The following is a 20519-nucleotide window of genomic DNA, read 5'->3' on the forward strand; positions in this document are numbered from 1 at the left end:
TACATTCAGACTTCACCAAACCTAAAAAGGCTTTGTGATGGTCTACCTAAATATCCCAATTGTCCCTACCCTCGGATTGCTAAACTACTTTAAAAGGGACCTGAAGTCAGTCCTGGTGGTACACACCTCTGAGCCTGGCTCACAGGAAGACTTAGCCTTGACTCCTTGAGCCAAGGAGGTGAAGGAACTTTGCTTGGGAGGACTAATCAATACACTAAGACTAGCAGCCATACTGTGAACTTCCAGGAGTGTGAACCCCCTAGACTGTCTGAGGAAGGCTGACTAGAACAGGCTGGAACAAATGAGGGGGCAGAGCTGTGCCCATCCTTGTTGGGATCGAGCCAGTGAAGAGTCACTGTACTTCAGGCTGGGAAGGAGGGAACCCAGACTTTAGGGGGAAAGGACTTCCATATGATGACTTGACATATTTGTGACTTAATACTTTTTCAACCCCTTGTGTCTTTCCAACTTAAAATGTGCCACAGTATCCTAGTTCTCATCTCATCTCAAGCACATTTCCTAGGCCCTCACATTTCTAGCTGCATCTACTTTGAGGAATTTCATTGTCTTCCATGGATCACTTCAGTGACCAGCTCTAGGCATCTGCTTCTCAATTGTATTTCTACAGTCTTTATCCATTTTTGATCCAGAGCCCCATCCCCGGCTGGCTCCAGAGTCCTCAACTCTCCAGATTCAGGAAATCTAGAACCAGACTCATCTTCCCCACGAAGGGCCTTTAGACTAGGGCATTAGCATTTAACATTTTCATAATTTTTTTGGCTACACTGGGTAAAGAAAGACTCAGTGCATCCCCTAGAGTGTCACCAGGGCATCTTTTGGATCGGTGTCTTGGTCTTTTAGACTCAGCCCAGTTCAGGGCCACGTTACCTACTTGCTCGAGAGTAGCGTAGTAGCTTTCTTACTGTTCTCTCACCCTACATCTTCTTGCCATCTCTCCCCCTTTCTCTACCTACATTACACTGCCGCCAAAATATTGTTTGTCCTAGTCCGATCTGATTATTTCATCCTCACTGCAAACTAAAGACTCATATTGCTGGTGACTATTGATTGAAAAATATTAAGTCGAATACTGGCAATAAAACCAAAAACCAACCCCCCCCCCACAACTATTCTTTATGACCAAATTGGATTTTTCCTGGATTATTCAAAATTATGAAAACAATTAACGAAATAAATACACCAATGATCAAGACAACAAAATTTGATTATATATGCTGAACTATCTTTTGTAGAACTCAGGTTAAAAAATACTAAGTATAAAAATAGAATTTCATTTCTTTGACATGTTTAGAAAGGTACAGACTCAAATTTACGTTTCCTGTTGGGAAAAGTTTCTGCCCATTGCCATTCAAAAGTCGAAAGGCATATATCAATGGTAGTACCTGTGACTTGAGGATATTTTTTTGTTTTATTTATTTTTTTATTTTCATTTTGTACAAATTTTTTTACGTTAATAAAATATTCTTGTTTACAAGTAAACAAAATACCCCTCCCCCCATGAATATAGATAGACTTGCTTGGGTGAAAAAAGTAAAAGGGAGAGAAAAAAAATTAAAATAAAAAAATAATAGTAATAATTTTAGGTATGGCCAGGTGGCGCAATGGACGAAGCACCAGCCCTGGAGCCACGAGCACCCAAGCCCATATTCAGCCTCGTAAACCCAACAATCACCCAGCCATGTGACATGCAAGCCACCTGATCCCCACTGCCCTGCAAAAACCAAAAAGAAGGAAAAAAAAGACCTAAAATAAAATAGTAATAATAATAGGGGTGGCTGGGTGGCAGACAGAGCATTGGCCCTTGAGCCAGGAGCACCTGGGTCCAAATCTGGCCTCAGACACCCAAAGATCACCCTGCTATGTGGCCCCAGGCAGGCCACCCAGCCCCACTTGCCCTGCACCCTCCCCCAAATAATAATAACAAAAAATGTGCTTCAGTCTTTGTTCCAACATCGACAACTCTGTCATGGGTGGATCTCATTCTTTATGATAAGTCCATCACAAAAGTTACTTCCATATTTTTCCAACGTTGCCATTGCTGATCGCAACTCTCTCCTTTCTTAATTCTCCACTACCATGTACTATATTTTCTCTCTCCTTTCACTCTGACTCTGCTGTAGGGTCGCTGAGTGGCGCAGTAGACAGATCCCTGGTCCTGGGGCCAAGAAGCCCTGAGCCCCCATACCACCCCTTAGGCCCAGAATCCACCTGGCCCCATGATCCTGGGCAGGCCTTCCAATCTCAGCCCCTTGAAAGAAGTAAAAAAGAAAATGTGTTATATCTGACCACTCTCTCCCCATGGTCCATCCTCTCCTCCTTTATTCACATCCCTACCCCTTCCCCCTGCTCCCCCCTCCTTCTTAGTCCAGATGTCTATACCCCATTGAGTATATTTGCTGTTCCCTCTCCTAGCCATCTCTGATGAGAGCAAAGGTTCCCTCATTCCCCCTTGCCTTCCCCTTCCATATCATTGCAATAGCTCATTGTAATAAAAAAAATCTTATGTGAAATATCTTGGACTATTCCCCCTCTCCTTTTTCTTTCTCCCATTCCATTTCCCTTTTTTTTCTATTGACTCCATTTTTACCCCATATTTTATCTTCGAATTCAGCTTTCTCCTGTGCTTCAACTATAAAAGCTCTCTCTACCTGCTCTATTAACTGAGAAGGTTCATATGAGTATTATCAGTGTCATTTTTCTATGCAGGAATACATGCAGTTCATCCTCATTAAGTCCCTCATATTTCCCCCCTCCCCTCCAATCTCCATGCTTCACCTGAGTCCTGTATCTGAAGATCAAACCTTCTGTTCAGCTCTGGCCATTCCAAAAGGAACATTTGAAATTCCCCTGGTTCATTGAAAGTCCATCTTTTTCCCTGGAAGAGGACATTCAGCCTTGCTGGGTAATTCATTCTTGGCTGCATTCTAAGCTCTTTTGCCTTCCAGTATATTGTATTCCAAGCCCTACAAGCTGCCAATATAGTTGCTGCTAAGTCCTGTGTGATCCTGACTGTAGCTTCACGATATTTGAACTGTGTCCTTCTGGCTGCTTGTAATATTTTCTCTTTGACTTGGGAGTTCTGGAACTTGGCTATATTATTCCTAGGGGTTGGTTTTTTGGGATCTCTTTCTTGGGGGGATTGGTGGATTCTCTCCATTTCTATTTTGCCCTCTGCTTCTAGAATATCAGGGCAATTTTCCTGTAGTAATTCTTTGAAAATGATGTCAAGGCTCTTTTCCTGATCATGACTTTCAGGTATTCCAATAATTTTTAAATTATCTTTCCTAAGTCTGCTTTCCATATCAGTTGTTTTTTCAGTGAGATATTTCACATTTTCTTGTAATTTTTCATTTTTTTGGTTTTGAAGTATTGATTCCTGATTTCTGGTAAATTCATCAATCTCCCTGAATTCTGTTCTTTGTCTGAAGGATTTGTTCTCCTCAGAGAGTTTTCTTATCTCTTTTTTCATCTGGCCAATTTTGCTTTTTTAAAGCATTCTTCTCCTCAATAACTTTTTGAACTGTTTTATCCATATAACTTAAGCTGTTTTTTAGCATGCTATTTTCTTCAGCATTTTTTTGGATTTCCTTGACTAAGCTGCTGACTTCATTTTCATGTTTTTCCTGCATCTCTCTCCTTTCTTTTCCCAGTTTTTCTTCCAACTCCCTCATTTGATTTTCAAAGTCTTTTTTGAGCTCTGTCATAGCCTGAGCCCAATTTCTGTTTTTCTTGGAGTCTTTAGATGCAGGAGCTTGTGCTTCCTCATCTTCAGACTGAGTATTTTGATCCTTCTTGGGCTCATTTGCAAAATATTTCTCAATAGTCTTCCTTTTGTTTCTCTGCTTGCTCATTTTCCCAGCCTGAGCCTGGTTTTGGGGTGCTTCCTGAGCTTCTGGGACACTCCCACAAGGATCTCAGTGTGTGAGGCTCTGTCCTCCTTCCTGGTCTGTGAATGACCATAAGCATCTCCCTCTGCCACGGGGCTGAGGGGGTTGCCCTGCTGTTCTATGGGGGGGCCTAGACTGCGATCAGGATCTGAATGTGGTCAGAGCCCCAAAGTCCTGTTCCAGAGGCAGAGGACAGAGCTCCGCAGTCTCTCTTCACTCTCCTCCCTCAGCTCAATGGGCTCATGCCCTGGAGGCTCCTGCTTACCGGCTCAGCCTGCTTCTGTTTCAGTATCTGGGGTGCAGAAAGACCAAGCTGCTTGCTGTGTGCCCTGAGGGCTGGGTTCCACGTGCTTTCTCTGGCAGAGATTCCCCCGCTGTTCCCCCACTTTGTGCCCAGTGCTCCCCGGGGTGCAGGTCAGGAGACTCCTCCGCTGCTGTGAGCTGTGACTCCCAGCGCCCTGGGACTGCCTCCGGGAGGCTGAAGTTCTTTGGCTCTGGCAGGCCACCCCTCCTGCGGGCTACCCCTCTGACCCCGGGGAGCAGAGCCTTTCTGCTCTTTTCCAGGTTACCTTGAGTAGGAGAACTGCCTCACTGGGTCCCTTTGTGGGTTCTGTCTCTCGAAAGTTTAGTTAGAGTCCTTAGCTTATGAGTTTTATCAGAGAGCTCCTAAGACTTGATTCCTTCTTGTCGCCATCTTGGCTCCGCCCCCCATTGACTTGAGAATTTTGAGGAAAGGCTAGATAATTACGCGTCAGATGTTGTAGAGAGAATTTGTGGACTCAATGGGGGGTGTCTGCCCCTTCCAGCTCTGAAATGTGGTGTATGATTAAAAAATTCTCAGATTATTTTTAAGACTCAAGTTTTTTTTTTTTTTTAATATCTCTTCTCTCTGTTCTCAAAGCCAAACTTTGTTGATTTTCTTTTTCTTTTTTTAAATTCATTTAAGGTAATAGGGTTAAGTGGCTTGTCCAAGGTGACACAGCTAGGCATTTATTAAGTGTCTGAGGCAAGATTTGAATTCAGGCCATTCTGACTCCATGGCTGGTGCTCTACCACTGTTAACCTGAGTTCAAATCCAGTCTCAGACACTTAATAATGACCTAGCCGTGTGGCCTGGAGCAAACCACTTAACCCCATTGCCTTGCAAAAACCTTAAAAAAAAAAAAAGACTTTTTTTTCACTTATTGCATAATTCCATATTGCTTTCCAGAACAGTTAGACTAATTCACAGTTCCACAAGCAGTGTATTAGCTTACTTAATTTTATATTATCTCATTATCTCATGGAGTCAACTACCAAAGCATATTCTAAACCTTTACAAATATAGTTAGTCTCAAAGAAGTAACAGCTTAAATAATTGCTTGTTTCTGGGTTAGTATATAATGCAAACCTAAATTAATATACAAATTATTGCTATATCATTCAGACTACCAAAAGGAATATTTTATAGTAATATATATTTGGAGCAATAAAACTATTTAGGTTATTATGAAAGTAATGAAAAATATAATGGAGAGGGGTTAACCCTTCCCGATGTTATATATTACAAAGTCGCAATTATTTTAGGGTTTTTTTTGCAAGGCAAATGGGGTTAAGTGACTTCCCAAGGCCACACGGCTAGGTCATTATTAAGTGTCTGAGACCAGATTTGAACCCAGGTACTCCTGACTCCAGGGCTGGTGCTTTATTCACTACGTTAATAATAGAAAAATAGATCAAGGAAACAAAAGTTGACTTGGGAGAATCAAATAAATTGCGTTCAAAATACAATATATTTGTGATCCAAATGTTAAAAGTCGTGGCACACAAAAAAGCTAGAAGAGAACCACATTGAAATGTTTTCATGATAATACTTTAACCAAATCAAGGGATAGAGGTGATAAAAACTAAAACAGGCATTCCAGTGACCCAAATTTGAAAACCTGCCAGAACAAAATTACTGAATCTGTTAAAAAGATTTTTTTTCACCTTTTTTGTGTATCTTGGAACTCTTGAAATTTGATAAAACCTGTGCACCCCTTGTCAAAAATATTTTGTCATAAAAATAAAATACATAGGATTGCAGAGAAATCCAACTATATTGAAATCAAAAGGCAAATGCCCTAAAATCTATCCATGGATCAATTGGTATTCCTTGGGCCTCAGGTTAAAAATTTTTGTGCTAAGTAGGATCAGGAGGGAGGAGGTCAATTGGAGAAGAAAACCTTATATCAAATACCTTTGCTGTTTTTGATATCCCAAACCTACTATTAGCAACAATATAGATTGAAGCTATTATTCAGATAAATGGTAAAAAAGATGTGAATCATTTTTAGCTATTTAAATGCCTAGCAAGAGAAAAGAAAATCAAAACAAGTCTTGAGAGTTTGCCTCATTCCCAGCTGTGGACTGATGACAAAGGATTGATCAGTGGACAGCCAGCCCAATTCCAGATTTTGTTGGGTTTGGACCAAGAGTACAAATAGACGATTTCTTTTATTTGTTTATTTAAGGCAATGGGGATAAGTGACTTGCCCGAGGTCACACAGTTAGGCAATTATTAAGTGTCAGAGGTCTGATTTGAACTCAGGTCCTCCTGGCTTTATCCACTGTGCCACCTAGATGCCCCCTGTTTTTTTTTTTTAATTGGGGACTTTTTCTTTTATTTTTGTCAGTCTTCAGCAGTGATATCACTGGGTCAAATTAGAGTAAGTTTGGTTTTCTGTTTTCTGTTGTTCATAATTGTTTTTAGACAACTAAGCTTTTCTACCAGTGCACCGCTGTGCCCGTCTTCCACAGCTACATTTACCATTTTCATCTTTTGTCATCTTTGCACACAAGTATTCATTTCCTTTAGCCATTTTACTATTTGAGGGTAGCTTTTATTCTTACACATTCATGTCCATTTCATATATGCATTAGATATTATAATTTACCTACTTTATCTTTTATAATCACACCAATGGGGAGACCTAGGTAGTTCAGTGGATAGAGCACCGGCCCTGGAGTCAGGAGGACCTAGCTGTGTGACCTTGGGCAAGTCACTTAGCCCCACTGCCTGACAAAAACAGGGGGGAAAAAACCCCAAATCACTTACCTAACCATCATCATGAAAGATGACATTTTTAATGATGTGACCTTTATGTGACATTGGTACTTGTGGTATATTGTGCAAAATCCAAACTTCATTCTTGCTAACTTGCTTTTTAGCTTTTCTAGAATTTCTTATCAACCAAATTTCTTCTCTCTCTAGCCTGAATAACCAATTCTTAGATTAGTTGAAAACCACTGGTTTTTGTGGGCTTGCTATGTTTTTATTACTAAGTTTGTTGTTATGTTGATTTTAACTGGTACTAAACTTCATTTTTGGTGTATGTGAGAAAATAGAGGTTGAGTGACTTGCCCAGGGTCATACAGCTAGTAAATGTCAAGTATCTGAGGCTGAATTTAGACTCAAGACTTTATCTATTTTGCCACCTAGCTACCCTTCCATACTTCTTTATTAAAAACTGTTTCTATAGTATAATTTCAAAGCTAGTAAGTCTGAACCTTCATTCTTTTTATTCTTCATACTTGACTTTGGGTTCTTCCAAATGAATTTTGTTCTTAATTTTTCCAATTCTTTTATTTTGAAATAAAGCAGAGAGCGGCAGGTGGCGCAGTGGATAGAATACTGGCCTTGGAATCAGGAGGACCTGAGTTCAAATCCGGCCTCAGACACTTAACACTTAATAATCACCTAGCCGTGTGGCCTTGGGCAAGCTTTAATCCCATTGCCTTGAAAAGTCTGAGAGAGAGAGAGAGAGAGAGAGAGAGAGAGAGAGAGAGAGAGAGAGAGAGAGAGGTTACTTTTCAGATTCCTTATGGTATTTTCCCATCCTTGCCTCTATAAGCTCATCACTAAAAAAATGAGCTTTTCATTGTGAATGTTTTTGTTTTGAATCCAAGTTGATGTTAGGGATCAGTATTTTCTTCTCTAATGGTTCACAAATAATCAGCTGAACTTTTAAGTTTCTGAATGTAGACAGTTGATTAGTATCATTCTGTAATATCTAAAATTAATCAGTTTCCCCCTTGTGATGGTTAGCTTTATTCCCAATTTACGAATTTTCAACTTACAAACATTCTGATGTCATCTGCAAATCGAAAATAAATGTAGTGGGTTGGAAGAACCCCATGTAGAGCAGGGTCAGTAGGGGCTGGAGTCATCTAGCCTCAGCTTGCCACTTTAATTTGATCCTCTTGGGCTCTATTCTCAAGGGATATACTGTGATTATTTCTCATTAATTCTCACTTCTCATTAAAATAATTTCTTATTAACCATCCCAAGTCTCCAATCTAGATCATTAGATATCAATTAGAGTAAGCTCTTTCCAGGATCAGTGGGGAATAGCTGTGGGAAAGCACTAGGTGTTAGAGGGTTGGGAAGACTCCCTGTAGAAGGTAGGTTGAGCTGGAGTCCATAGTCACAGATCTGCAAAGATGTGTGTTGAGGAGGAAGAGTTGGGAAGAGGTCAGGTCAAGAAGGACTTTTGGTGCCAAAGAGCATTTTCTATTTGTTCCTGGAGGTATTTGGGAGCCCCTGGAGTTTTATTTCATGGATGTGTGTGAGATATGATTAGACCTGTGTTTTAGGAAAATCCCTTTAGTGGCTAAAAGGAGGATGGATTGGAGTGGGGAGAGACTGGAGGTAGGGAGACCCACGAGCAGCTATTGCACTAAACCAGGCCTGAGACATTGACAACCTGCAGTGGGGTGGGGGCCATGTCAGTGAGAAGGGGCCTTGGCAGCAGCCGGGGCTGGGAGCTGGGTTGAGAGGGGTGGGCAGGGCAGTGTGTGAGGAATTCAGGATGATTCCTGGTTGTGAGTCAGAGGGACCCAAATGCATGGCATTGCCCTCTGTGTATTGAGGTGAAGGTGTTTGCTGGACTGACATCCCAGTTTGAGGTGAGGCATCTGAAAGATAGATAAGTGGTCACCAGAGAGGCCACACAGCTAGGTAATTATTAAGTGTCTGAGGCTGGATTTGAATTCAGATCCTCCTGACTCCAGGGCCAGTGCTCTATCCACTGCGCCGCCACCTAGCCGCCCCCAAGTAACTTTTAAAATTCTTACTATAAGACTTATTTCCCCCAACATTTTAAATATATTTGTTTTTCTTAAAAGAGCCAATAACAATTTCTATAACTTTTGTTCTCCCTTCTTGAAGGAGGATAGAATTGAACATAAAACTATCCTTTCTTGCAGCAAAGTGAACAAGGATATTCACAGTTTTTTTAATTTTTTTCAGATTCCTTTACTCTGAATACAAGCTATGAAATCAAGGAGCCATCTGTAAATTATGGCATTTTTATGGGAGCATCAGTCAAAGAGAGACTCTCAAAGAATCCCATTTGGAATTCAAAATTAGATGAAGCTTGGGATTTTAATGTCTGGTTGGAAGACCATAAGGAAAAGGAGATCTGGTCCCAGCAAGCTGCAGTCAGTCATAGCACAACTTCGAATGAGTTGGATATTCATGAACAAAATGCTTTTGGGCGAAGGTTCAAGTTTGAGCCTGATCTCATTCCCAGACAAAGAACTGCTCCAGGAATACAGCACCATCAACATGACACACTTGGAAAGAGCTTCAAACAGTTGTCAGACATTATTGACCATAATAGGAATTCCTTAGGGAAGAAAATTGGTAACTATAAATGCAAGAAACCTGTCGTTTACCACTCAGATCTTTTTCAGTACCATCGATTACATGGTGTAGAAAAACATCATACATGTACTCAGTGTGGGAAAACCTTCAGCAGTAGCTCATGCCTTATTGCACATCAGAGAATCCATACTGGAGAAAAGCCTTTTAAATGTAACGAATGCACAAAAGCCTATCGGCGTAAGGCCCATCTTATTCAGCATCAGAGAATTCATACTGGAGAGAAACCCTATGTGTGTAATGACTGTGGGAAAGCTTTCAGCATTGATTCATCCCTGGTTAAACACCAAAGAATTCATACTGGAGAAAAGCCCTACAAGTGTAGTCAGTGTGGGAAAGGCTTTAGCCAAAAAGGACACCTTAATCAACACCAAAGAATTCATACTGGAGAGAAACCCTTTACATGTAATGAATGTGGGAAAGCTTTCAGCCAATATAAACACCTTAATGAACACCAGAGAATTCACACCGGGGAGAAGCCCTATGAGTGTAATGTATGTGGGAAAGTTTTCAGACAGTTTGGAAATCTCAGTAAACACCAGAGAATTCATACTGGAGAGAAACCATATAAATGTAAACAATGTGGGAAAGCTTTCATTGACAATTGTGTCCTTATTCAGCATGAAAGAATTCATACAGGAGAAAAACCATATATATGTAATGAGTGTGGGAAGGCCTTCAGTCGAGGGATATGCCTCAAGAAACACAAGAGAATTCACACTGGGGAGATACCCTATAAATGTAATGATTGTGGGAAAGAGTTCACTGACAAAACATCCTTTATTTGTCATCAGAAAATTCATACTGGAGAGAAGCTTCATGAGTGTATTGACTGTGGGAAAACTTTTTGCCAGAAGGCAAACCTTAAAAAACACAAAATGATTCATACTGGAGAGAAACCCTTTGAATGTAGCGACTGTGGGAAAGCTTTCCGAGTGGTGGGACAGCTCAATATACATAAAAGAATTCATACTGGAGAGAAACCTTTTAAATGTAGTGAATGTGGAAAAGCTTTCAGAGACAGGGGAGGACTTAGTGTACATAAAGAAAAGCATGGAGAAAAACGTTACACATGTAATGACTGTGGGAAAACCTTCAGAAACCGGGGATATTTCCGTATCCATCGTAAAACCCATAACCAGGAGAAACGTTATAAGTGTACTGAGTGTGGGAAAGATTTCAGCCTAAGAGAATCCTTTGTTGTTCATCAGAGGATTCACACTGGAGAAAAGCCTTATAAATGTCATGTGTGTGGAAAAGCCTTCATTTACAATACATCCTACAGTAAACATCTGAGAATCCACACTGGTGAGAAGCCCTACACATGTAATGAATGCGGAAAGGCTTTTACTCAGAAGCATTACCTTACTGAACACGAGAGAATCCATACTGGAGAGAGACCCTTTGAATGCAATGAATGTGGAAAGTCTTTCAGGCAGAAGCAAACTTATAAGGCTCATAAAAAAATACATACTAGAGATAAATCAGTTAAGTATAATAAATGAGTGTTGGAGAGGATGCGCATACCATTGGATAGTTAATGTACATGTGGTCAATGAGGAAAAGTTATCATTTCAACCCTTAGGGAATCTTACCACCTCAGAATTTTCTATGATCATGGAATGACTCTTGCATGTGTATTTAATTTCTTATTACAGGCTTCCTGGGGAAAATTTTCTGTGGGGGGTTTTAGTGTGGGAAATACTTCATAGAATCATGCTCATAATTTAAAGCTGCAAAGGAACTTACAAGGACCTGGAGTCTGACTGCCTCTTTTTATAGATGAGAGTTGTTAAGTAACTCGCCCAGAATCATAGGAAGCATATGAGACAGTATTTAAACCCAGGTGTTCCTGCCAGTCTGGTACCCCCACTCATTACTAGTCCATACTTCCTATGGTCTTGTTATTTGTTAAATTCAGAAAGTCAAAATGTCATTTTTTTTCTACAAGCTACAACATTGTTTGGGGATTTGAAGGGGAAAAATGACAATTGTAGTAATAAAATAATAAAAAACCTTTAATCTGGAATGCATATTGCTTGCTTTAGGTGTTGAAGTTGTATGAATAGATTCTGAAACAGCCCCTATAGTACAAAGTTTCACAAATAATTTCAGTAAATTTGCTACTGTTAGATTAAAGATAGATAAATGATAGGTGGCCTTCCTGCCCATAGCAGAATAGATAGTATAGTTTTTCTGAAGTAAAATCCTGGGGCTTGGATGGGTCCATTTTGGACTTACTTGACTTGGGGTTTGAAATACAATTATTGTCATTGGAGCCCAAGGATACCCTGAAGGAATGCTGATGTAACTGCCTTGTGAGATAGAAATAGGAGTTGGAGAATAAGGAAGTTTTGATTTTACTTCTTGCTAGGAAAGGTGACAGTTTGAGCTGATTCTCAGCTGTGGCTGAATTAGAATTGGACCCTGGGTCCTCAAATCCATCACTTGTTTGGGAAATTTAAACTATAGTATAATCATAAAGAGGCTACCCTTAGACTCTTGGACTCAAAAGTTACTGGTGTCAATCATAATTGGATTACATCAGACTTGCACCATACTGGCAGATGGAAATCCCACAAGCCAAAGCTAAGCCATACATAGCATGCTTTGCCCTTTTCTTCCAAGTCCCTTCTATGGGTCTCTACTATATTCACACTTAATTAATCCAGACTGCCTAAAAGTACCTTTTGTATCCATTTCCTATTTTTGTCCAGGCAGTAATAGGTGTTTCTCATTACTGTTAAAATAATTAATGCTGAATGGTGCAGGCATGTGTTCATTAGATGTGGTAGGACAGGGCTAGAGGACCTTGATGACTTCAGAGGGAGGCTTTTTGAATAGTGATCAGGACAGGATGGTTTCTAATAATCCCTCTTACTCAGACTTTAGTTGTGAGATGCTGTTTATCAACTTCTTCCAACAGGCTAGTTCTGCAGTTGGATATTTGCCTGCTTGAGTTAGGTGGGCTGAGTGTAGTCAGTGGTCCAGGAATAGGATTCTCTAAATAGCAATGGCATTCTTAAGTAAGCTAACACTTTGTGAATAGTTCATTTGGAAGTTTCTTTTTCCCTTGATAAATTCATTCCCTGCTTTGGATTGTTCCTCAGCCTTATGTATGGAAAGATATTCAAACAGGCATAGTGATATGATTGACAGGACTGAATTGGTCTAGGTCTGGATAGCAATTTGGAATTAAGTAAAATGATTAAACTTCATACACTGATCCAGAGATATCATTTTTAAAAATATCCCATATAAAAATCCAGCATGTATTAAACTTCTTAACAGCACTTGCATAGCAAGTGAATGGGTACATCATTTAGTAAAGCATAAAAAGGTCATAACGGAATGCTATGCATTGTCCTGACTGAATAGAGGAATCCAGAGAAACCTGGGGAAATTTGAGGATGGATGTAGCATGACATCCCCCTATCCCACCCCCTTCCCCCCAAAATAATTAATATAAAGGAACTACACAAATTTGATTTAAAAGATCACTGTAAAAAAGTGAAATGGCATAATTGATAAACTCATGAAGATCTTAGAAAACAATGAAATATTTTCATGGTGTGTGTGGGAAGGATGTAACAAAGGTTATATAAATGCAAAGTTTTGGTTGTTTTGCTTTGTTGCAAGGAAGAATTGAATCTGTTTTTCCAAGAAAACTGATGTAAAAGACAAAAAGTATCAATAAAATGTTTATCTGTATTTTTAACATTTGGGAAGATCATATTAAAATCTATCATGGTGCAGAAAACGTCTGCAATACTCACACATTCAAACACTCGGGCATCCTGTGAAATGATGAAAAGTGTATCAAGAGCATTATTTTTAAGAGTCACTAGAACTTTCCCAGTAAGATTAGGGAAAAAGAAATGACCATTGTCTGGAGGTAAGTTCAGAAATTCAGGATGAGATCACACAGGGCTAAACAGTTCACTCAGGAGTATAATGGGTAAAAACGTACACAAACCTCATTCAGGAAGTCAGGTTTTAGAGGTGAGACAGTCAAAGACAATGACCGACTGATATCAAACACAGTAAATCTAGATTCCCCCAAACGCACAGTAGTTCATAATGATGGTTAAAAATGACTCATTGAAAACATGTTTAGTTTTGTTTTTCCCCCCTCAAGGACTACAAGAGTGCTTAGAAGAAATGATGCAAGACATAGAGGTCATGAAGAGAACTTTGGTGAGAGAATAGCTTAGAAGAGAAAATGGTAAACCAAGAAATGGGCTCTCAAAGCTTGAATAGTTTTCAATAATGTCCTGAGTCAATAAGAAACACTACAGAGAAACCAATATATGAAATGTTTCCAACCAAGAAAAGGCTTCTAGCCAAGAATAAATTAACCAATAAAGATGAATATAATCCTGTAGGAAAAAAAATAGACCTTTAAGAGAGAATTTGCAGGTATTTCTAGTTAACAGCAGAATAGTAGCTTTGAAAGCAAATTCAGGAGTCAGTGACCTAAAAGGGCAAATTACTTATGCAGTTAAAAAGGATTTGATGATGATGTAAAGCTATCCTCTAAAATAATTCTCCCACTGCTTCCAACTAAACAATGAGAAAAAAAGTATAGTCTAACAACAAATTCCCACTTTTGTCTATTTGGATGGAGCCGGTTTAATATTAGGAAAATTATAAACATGATTGTCTATATTTGTAATGAAAATAACAAAAATAATGCTTCTATGAATAGATGCAGAAAAAATTCATTCCTATTTAAAGAATGCCAGGAAGTATGAAAGCCAGTACCGGGTCAGACCCTGTCAGAGGAAATGAAATCAATTGGCCTCGACAGTGATCTTTTTGAGTTTAGCTACAAAGGGTGGCAGAGAAATTGAACCCTAGTTAGCAGAGATAGAAGGATTAAAGGAGCCAGTTGACCGCTGTGTGTCTGAGATGGGACTTGAACCCGGCTCCTTCTGGGTCTGAGGCTTGCTCTCACTTATTCTGCCTCTGCAATGAGTATGAAGGTGAGGAAAACTTAGAATATGAGATGAAAAACTCCAAAAGAGAATGGACAAGGGAAAAGTATTTGTGACTTTCATACTAGGGACTAGACACTACTGTGCTGGCAATCTGTAAGTAAATGAGACCTGCTCTTGAGGATGGTATTCTAATAAGAGAAAAGGTGAGTATTGGAAAGTAGAGGGACAAAAGGGGCAGGGGCAGGGGCAATGGCCTGGCATGGAGATGGTGAGAAAGTGGCTCACTGTGTCTGAAAACTGGTTCAGAGAAGGTTGAAGCTCTCCAGTAAGAATCTATGACCACAGGATTGGGATTAGAGTTCTGGGCAGAAGAGAGGAGACTGGAGCTATAGGCCTTGGGTGGTTTACAGTCATAAGCTGTATGAAGCAGTATAAATATACATAAGATTAAGCCAGACCCCAAAGAGAAATAAGCTTCAATGATGTAGGAATAAAATCCTATGGCCCTGCCTGACTGAAGACCAGGTTAACCTTTTTTGGGAGTGGGTTTTGCAAGGTAGTTGGGTTAAATGACTTGCCCAAGATCACACAGTTAATAGGTTTCAAGTGTCTAAACCAGATTTGAACCCAGGTCTTCCTGACTCTAGGGCTGCTGCACTATCCACTGTGCCACTTATTACCCCCTAATTGGTCCTTAAAAGAGATTTAACTGGTTCAAGGCATGAAGGCTAGATCCACTGACATAGCATTCTTGTGGCCCAAGTCCAAAAGCCAGCACAGTGAGGAATCTGGAGCTCCCTCCTTAACATGGCCAACACAGAGGCTCTTATGCTTGGTGGACATCTCTACCGACCCACCAGTCCAGCCCAAGTCTGACCTGACCAGATTAGATGATTGAAATGACCCCATCCAAGTGGGGAAGGATGGGCAAAACTAGCACACAAACAGATTAGGGAAGAGAGGAGGGGTATAAACCAGACTGATGACAGATGCCTAGAAATGATCTGCTTTCTCCTCTGGCTAACCCCACTTTTGTCTTTGCAAAGAAGAGCTCAGTAGGAAGAGAAAAAAGTGTCAGAGAAATACGATGTAGGAAAATTCACAATGAATAATAACAACAGTCTGAATGGGCTGAGCTCAAAAAGTAAAGGAGGGAAAGCAGAATCCAATATAATGCTTACAAGACATACTTGTCCCATAAATATTCAGAGTTAAAATGGGGGCCAGGAGTAGAATTTAGAATGCTTCAGATGAGTTCTACAAAGCAGATAAAAATCTCAGATAAGGCTCAAGTGAAAACAGGGATAAAAGAAGTAAGGACGGAACATCGATTACGCTTAAGGAAGCCATATATAATAAAATAATACCAAAACTTACTATACAGAGTATTGTCAGTCTTAGTTCATGTTCCCCCTGGAATAGCTTCTAAATTTTTCAAGGAAGGGGCAGCTAGGTGGTGCAGTGTTTAGAGCAAAGGCCCTGGAGTCAGGAGTACCTGAGTTCAAATCCGGTCTCAGACACTTAATAATTACCTAGCTGTGTGGCCTTGGGCAAGCCACTTAACCCCATTGCCTTGCAAAAAAACCCCTAAATTTTTCAAGGAAGAATTAACTGAATTTCAGGAAGAAATAGCCAAGTTATAATAGCTAGACTCAGACAGACCTAACTGAAAAAATCAAAAGGACCAACTGGAGAGGAATGAGGCGATATTTTAGAAAAGTTAGATATGATGTTTCTTTGGCAATTATTGAATGGCAACACAAAGTAATATCCATATTTCTCATCAGTATATCATACGGTACAGAAATTAACCATATCTGAGGGCATAAACAAATGGAGAAAAGTTAAATATATCCTTTACTTACTATAATGCATTAAGTTCTAATCACTAATCAACCTTTGAAGAAAAGATTTAAAATAAAATGGGCACTAAATAAATTAATCCTAAGGAAATGATAAAAATTAATGTAAAGGAATTTGTTTCCAAAGAACAAATCAGTGAAATAAACAATTTCATTACTGAAACTAGAGACAATGCCATAACTTTTGGGATGCAACTAAAAGGGATCCTTAGGGGGAAATTTATATCTCTAAACAATTTCCTTAACAAAAGGGAGAAAGAACAGATCAATGAATTGATTTCAACTAAGAAAAACCAGAAAGGCAATAATAAAAAAAAAAACAAAATAAAAACTAAAAATCAGAAAAGAGATGATATTGACAATGGAAATGCTACTAAAATGTTAAGTTAGAGGAAGTTTGTTTTTAAAAAATCCAATAAAGCAGACACACCACTAGCAAATCTGATTTTTTTATTTTTAGGTTTTTGCAAGGCAATGGGATTAAGTGGCTTGCCCAAGGCCACACAGCTAGGTAATTATTAAGTGTCTGAGCGCAGATTTGAACTCAGGTACTCCTGACTCCAGTGCCAGTGCTCTATCCACTGTGCCACCTAGCTGCCCCTGCAAATCTGATCTTTTAAAAAAGAAAATGAAAACTCAGTAATTTATATATAATAGTTTATATTTACAAAAATGAAATAAGGGGGAAAATTAAAATTAATTTAAGCAATTATAAAAACTATAAAATAGAAACTTTTGAGTAACCCAATCTTATTTTTTAAAAAAAGAAATTGAACAAGCTATAAATGAACGTCCAAAGAGAAAAACTCTTAAAGTATATGGATTTACAAGTTTATTTGAAAAAATAGTTAACTCAAATTTTACACAAAGTGTTAATAAAAACAATTTTTAAAAGGGTTCTATCAATTCCTAGATCTTTCCATTTATTTTCCTGAAATCAAAGAGTACTTCTAAATTTAATTAAAACTAGCTTTAAATTTCCAATTGCGAGGTCAGGACAAGAAGAAGGGGATTTAGAGTTCAGCAGGAGATATTCAGAAGGTTAGACTTTGCTTAAGTGACCAGAGAGCAGATATGCCAGAGGAAGCAAGATGCAGAGTTTTGAAGCTGTTGAATCTTGCCAGGGTGGGAGCTAAGGAAATGTGGCTTTGGGAGTAATTCATTAGCATGAAAGTGTTGAGGTTAGGAAGTCCCATCGGGCCTCACAGGCAAGTAAAGGACAGAACCAAATTTGAATCCAGTCTCTTTGACTCTCCATTGTTTCCTTCTTATCCTATGGCATCCCCAGCCTCAGGATTTCTAGAAATCCTCCATAAAGAATCCAATCTATACATTCTCCTGGATCTCTTGATATTTCAAGGGCACCCCCCATAGCAAAATTGCTGTGGCTTTATTGACTCTTATTTTTGTTACATGACTGGATCCCTTGTGTGTGTCCTTGGGACATGGGAACATGGGACACTCTTACCACAGTCATACTTCTAGATGAGGTATTTTATCCCCCCTCTCAAGTGAAATATTTACTGGAGCCTATTAAACCCAGCATATGTTTCTAGGTGTTTTTTGACTTGCTTAATATTTTGATTTTTTTCTCAATTTGTTCTTTTCCACAAGGAATTACTATATCCGAGGCTCTCAGAGAGCCCAGATTCACTTTGCCATATCTCTTATTTCTCCAGTGGACAGACCCCCAATTTGAAAGAAGGGTAATCACTCATAACACTCCTTTTTATTCTGGAACAATCTTCCACTGCAAAGCTGCAGTTTGGGGAATTAGAGATGGAAGGTTTTATTGAGAGGAAGAGGAAAACAAGACAAAACAATGAGAAAACTGTCTCTTCAAGGTATCCACCTTGAAGGATCATTTTTGGGCTCCCTTCTTGCTCTTGGAAGATGACAGGATTCGATGCCCTTCCAAAGTTCCTGGTTGCTTCAAGGGGACACTGCAGAGCATGGCTGTCTATCAACTTTCCTACCACTGTTACAAGCTATTCTCAACCAATGTCATAAAAGTTGCTTTGAGAATAGTTAACAGACATCAGTTCTGTTCATGGTACCCACCCTCAGAGAAACTGTGATGTCTAGAGATGGAAGGAAGGAGCATTTAGGGAAAAGCGCATCTCACATTTCTTTTGAGCTACTTCAATTCTGCTTTGTTCATAGAGCACAGCATCTTCTCTGATGAGGGCATGCCATGCTGGGCCAGGGTCTCCCATGCCATACAATCGGTTCTAAGTTTTGATTTTTTTGTTATTTTAGGTTTTTGCAAGGCAAAGGAGTTTAATGGCTTGCCCAAGGCCACACAGCTAAGTAATTATTAAGTGTCTGAGGCTGGATTTGAACTTAGGTACTCCTGACTCCAGGGCCGGTGTTTTATCCACTGTGCCACCTAGCGGCCCCAGTTCTAAAATTCTTGAGCGAGATGAAGAGTGTCCTTGCATCCCTTTTTCTGACAACCGTGTGAACGCTTACCTTTGGTGAATTCTCTGTAAAATAGTCTTTTAGGCAAGCACATGTTGGCATTCTTCAGCATGACCCGCCTATCATCTCTGCAGTAATGTTGGAATGCTCGGCAGTTTACCTGGATAAAGGCTCTCAGTGGCTGGTATCTTCTCCTGCCAGCTGATCTTTGGAATCTTCCTAAGACAATTTAAATGGAAGTGATTCAGTTTCTGACATAGCGCTGGTAGACTGGCCAGGTGTCACAAGCATATAACAATGAGGTCAGCACAATGACTCGGTGGGCCTTCAGTTTGGCAGTCAGTCTAATACTTCTTTCCCACACTTTCCTTTGGAGTCTCTCAGTGAGCTAGCTCTGGCAATGCAAGTGTCAACCTCATTGTCAATGTGTCCCTCCCTGGAAAGGACACTGCCAAGGGAAGTGAACATGTCCACAGTATTCACAACTTCTCCATGTGCTATAATCAATGGTTCCACATATGGATGGAGTGGGGCCGGCTGATGGAGCACCTAGGTTTTCATTGTTAGACCACAATGAGCACAAGCAGCAGAGAATCGATCCATAGTCTACTGCATCTCAGCCTCAGAGGCTGCACTGATGCAAAATCATCTGCAAACAGAAGATCATGCACCAACACTCCCTCCACTTTAGTCTTGACTTGTAGCCTTTTTAGGTTGAATAATTTGCCATCATTGTGATAGCTGACTGTGATGCTGTCTTAATGCTCATGGAAGGAGTTTGATAATATGACTGAAAACCTCACTCTAAAAAGCATGGGAACAAGGACACAGCCTTGTTTCACTCCATTGGTTACTGGGGAAGTGCAATCATATTTTTGCAACCATATTTTTACATACTTTTCCATAAGCTCTGGTGCTGACAGTATCAAAGGCCTTGGTCAGATCAGTGAACATTGTATATAGACCTCTGTGATGCTCCTGGTATTTCTGGAGTCATGAGGTAGCAAACATCATATTGACCATTCCTCAACCCTTTCTGAAGCCACATCTCAGGTAGATGATCATCTTCCAGGTGAAGGATTAGCTTAGAAAGGGGGACTCAGGCAAGAATCTTGCCAGTAATAACTAAGAGGGGGAACTCCCTGTGATTGTCACAGAACAATCTATTCCTTTTACCTATATAGACATGGACAATGGGGGCATCCTTGAATTCTTGGGTTAACCTCCTTTTGGACATATAACCCAGAAAATTTCAGGTGCTCTTGTATGAACAGTGGACCCCCACTTTGTAAATCTCAGTCAGCAACAGGTGTTGCCACAAGAGAGGAGACTATTGTCATTCAAAGCCTCTTCAATTAGAAGTTAGGCTAGAGTGGGATTGACTTCAACCTGAGGTAAATGGTCAATGGCTTCATCATTGATTGATGATAGTTTGTTGAGAACACTATGGCGTGGTCAGCCCATCTTTCCAGGTTCATGTCCTTATCACTGATGTTCTAAAGGTGTTCAGCCTCTAACTAGCCTTGAGGGAATCATAAAAGCACTGGTGATTGTTACTATTAGAATCAAACTGAATTTCATCTTGGGGAGGAGAAGGGAGCAAGGGAGGGAAGGGAAGTTGTTTTCCTAGTGAGGTAGTTGGTACTACTACTCACAGGTTGTTGTTTGTCCTTCCCCTCCCTCCTTCCCCTCCTCCCACCAACTA

The 20519-nt window shown here is 39.9% G+C and overlaps 1 protein-coding gene across 5 annotated transcripts in view; it reads left to right on the forward strand.

Moving 5' to 3' along the window:
- Positions 1–15894, forward strand: part of LOC141509814 (uncharacterized) — a 28951-nt gene extending 13057 nt beyond the window's left edge. For all 5 annotated transcript variants that reach the window (XM_074219612.1, XM_074219613.1, XM_074219614.1 and 2 more), the window contains one exon: positions 9178–15894. In XM_074219612.1, the coding sequence (XP_074075713.1) occupies positions 9178–11096 (1919 nt within the window). In that variant the 3' untranslated portion in view covers positions 11097–15894. The remainder of the gene's footprint in view (positions 1–9177) is intronic.
- Positions 15895–20519: the final 4625 nt, after the last annotated feature.

Source organism: Macrotis lagotis, chromosome 1 (genome assembly GCF_037893015.1).
Source record: "Macrotis lagotis isolate mMagLag1 chromosome 1, bilby.v1.9.chrom.fasta, whole genome shotgun sequence".
Taxonomy (NCBI): Eukaryota; Metazoa; Chordata; class Mammalia; order Peramelemorphia; family Peramelidae; genus Macrotis; species Macrotis lagotis.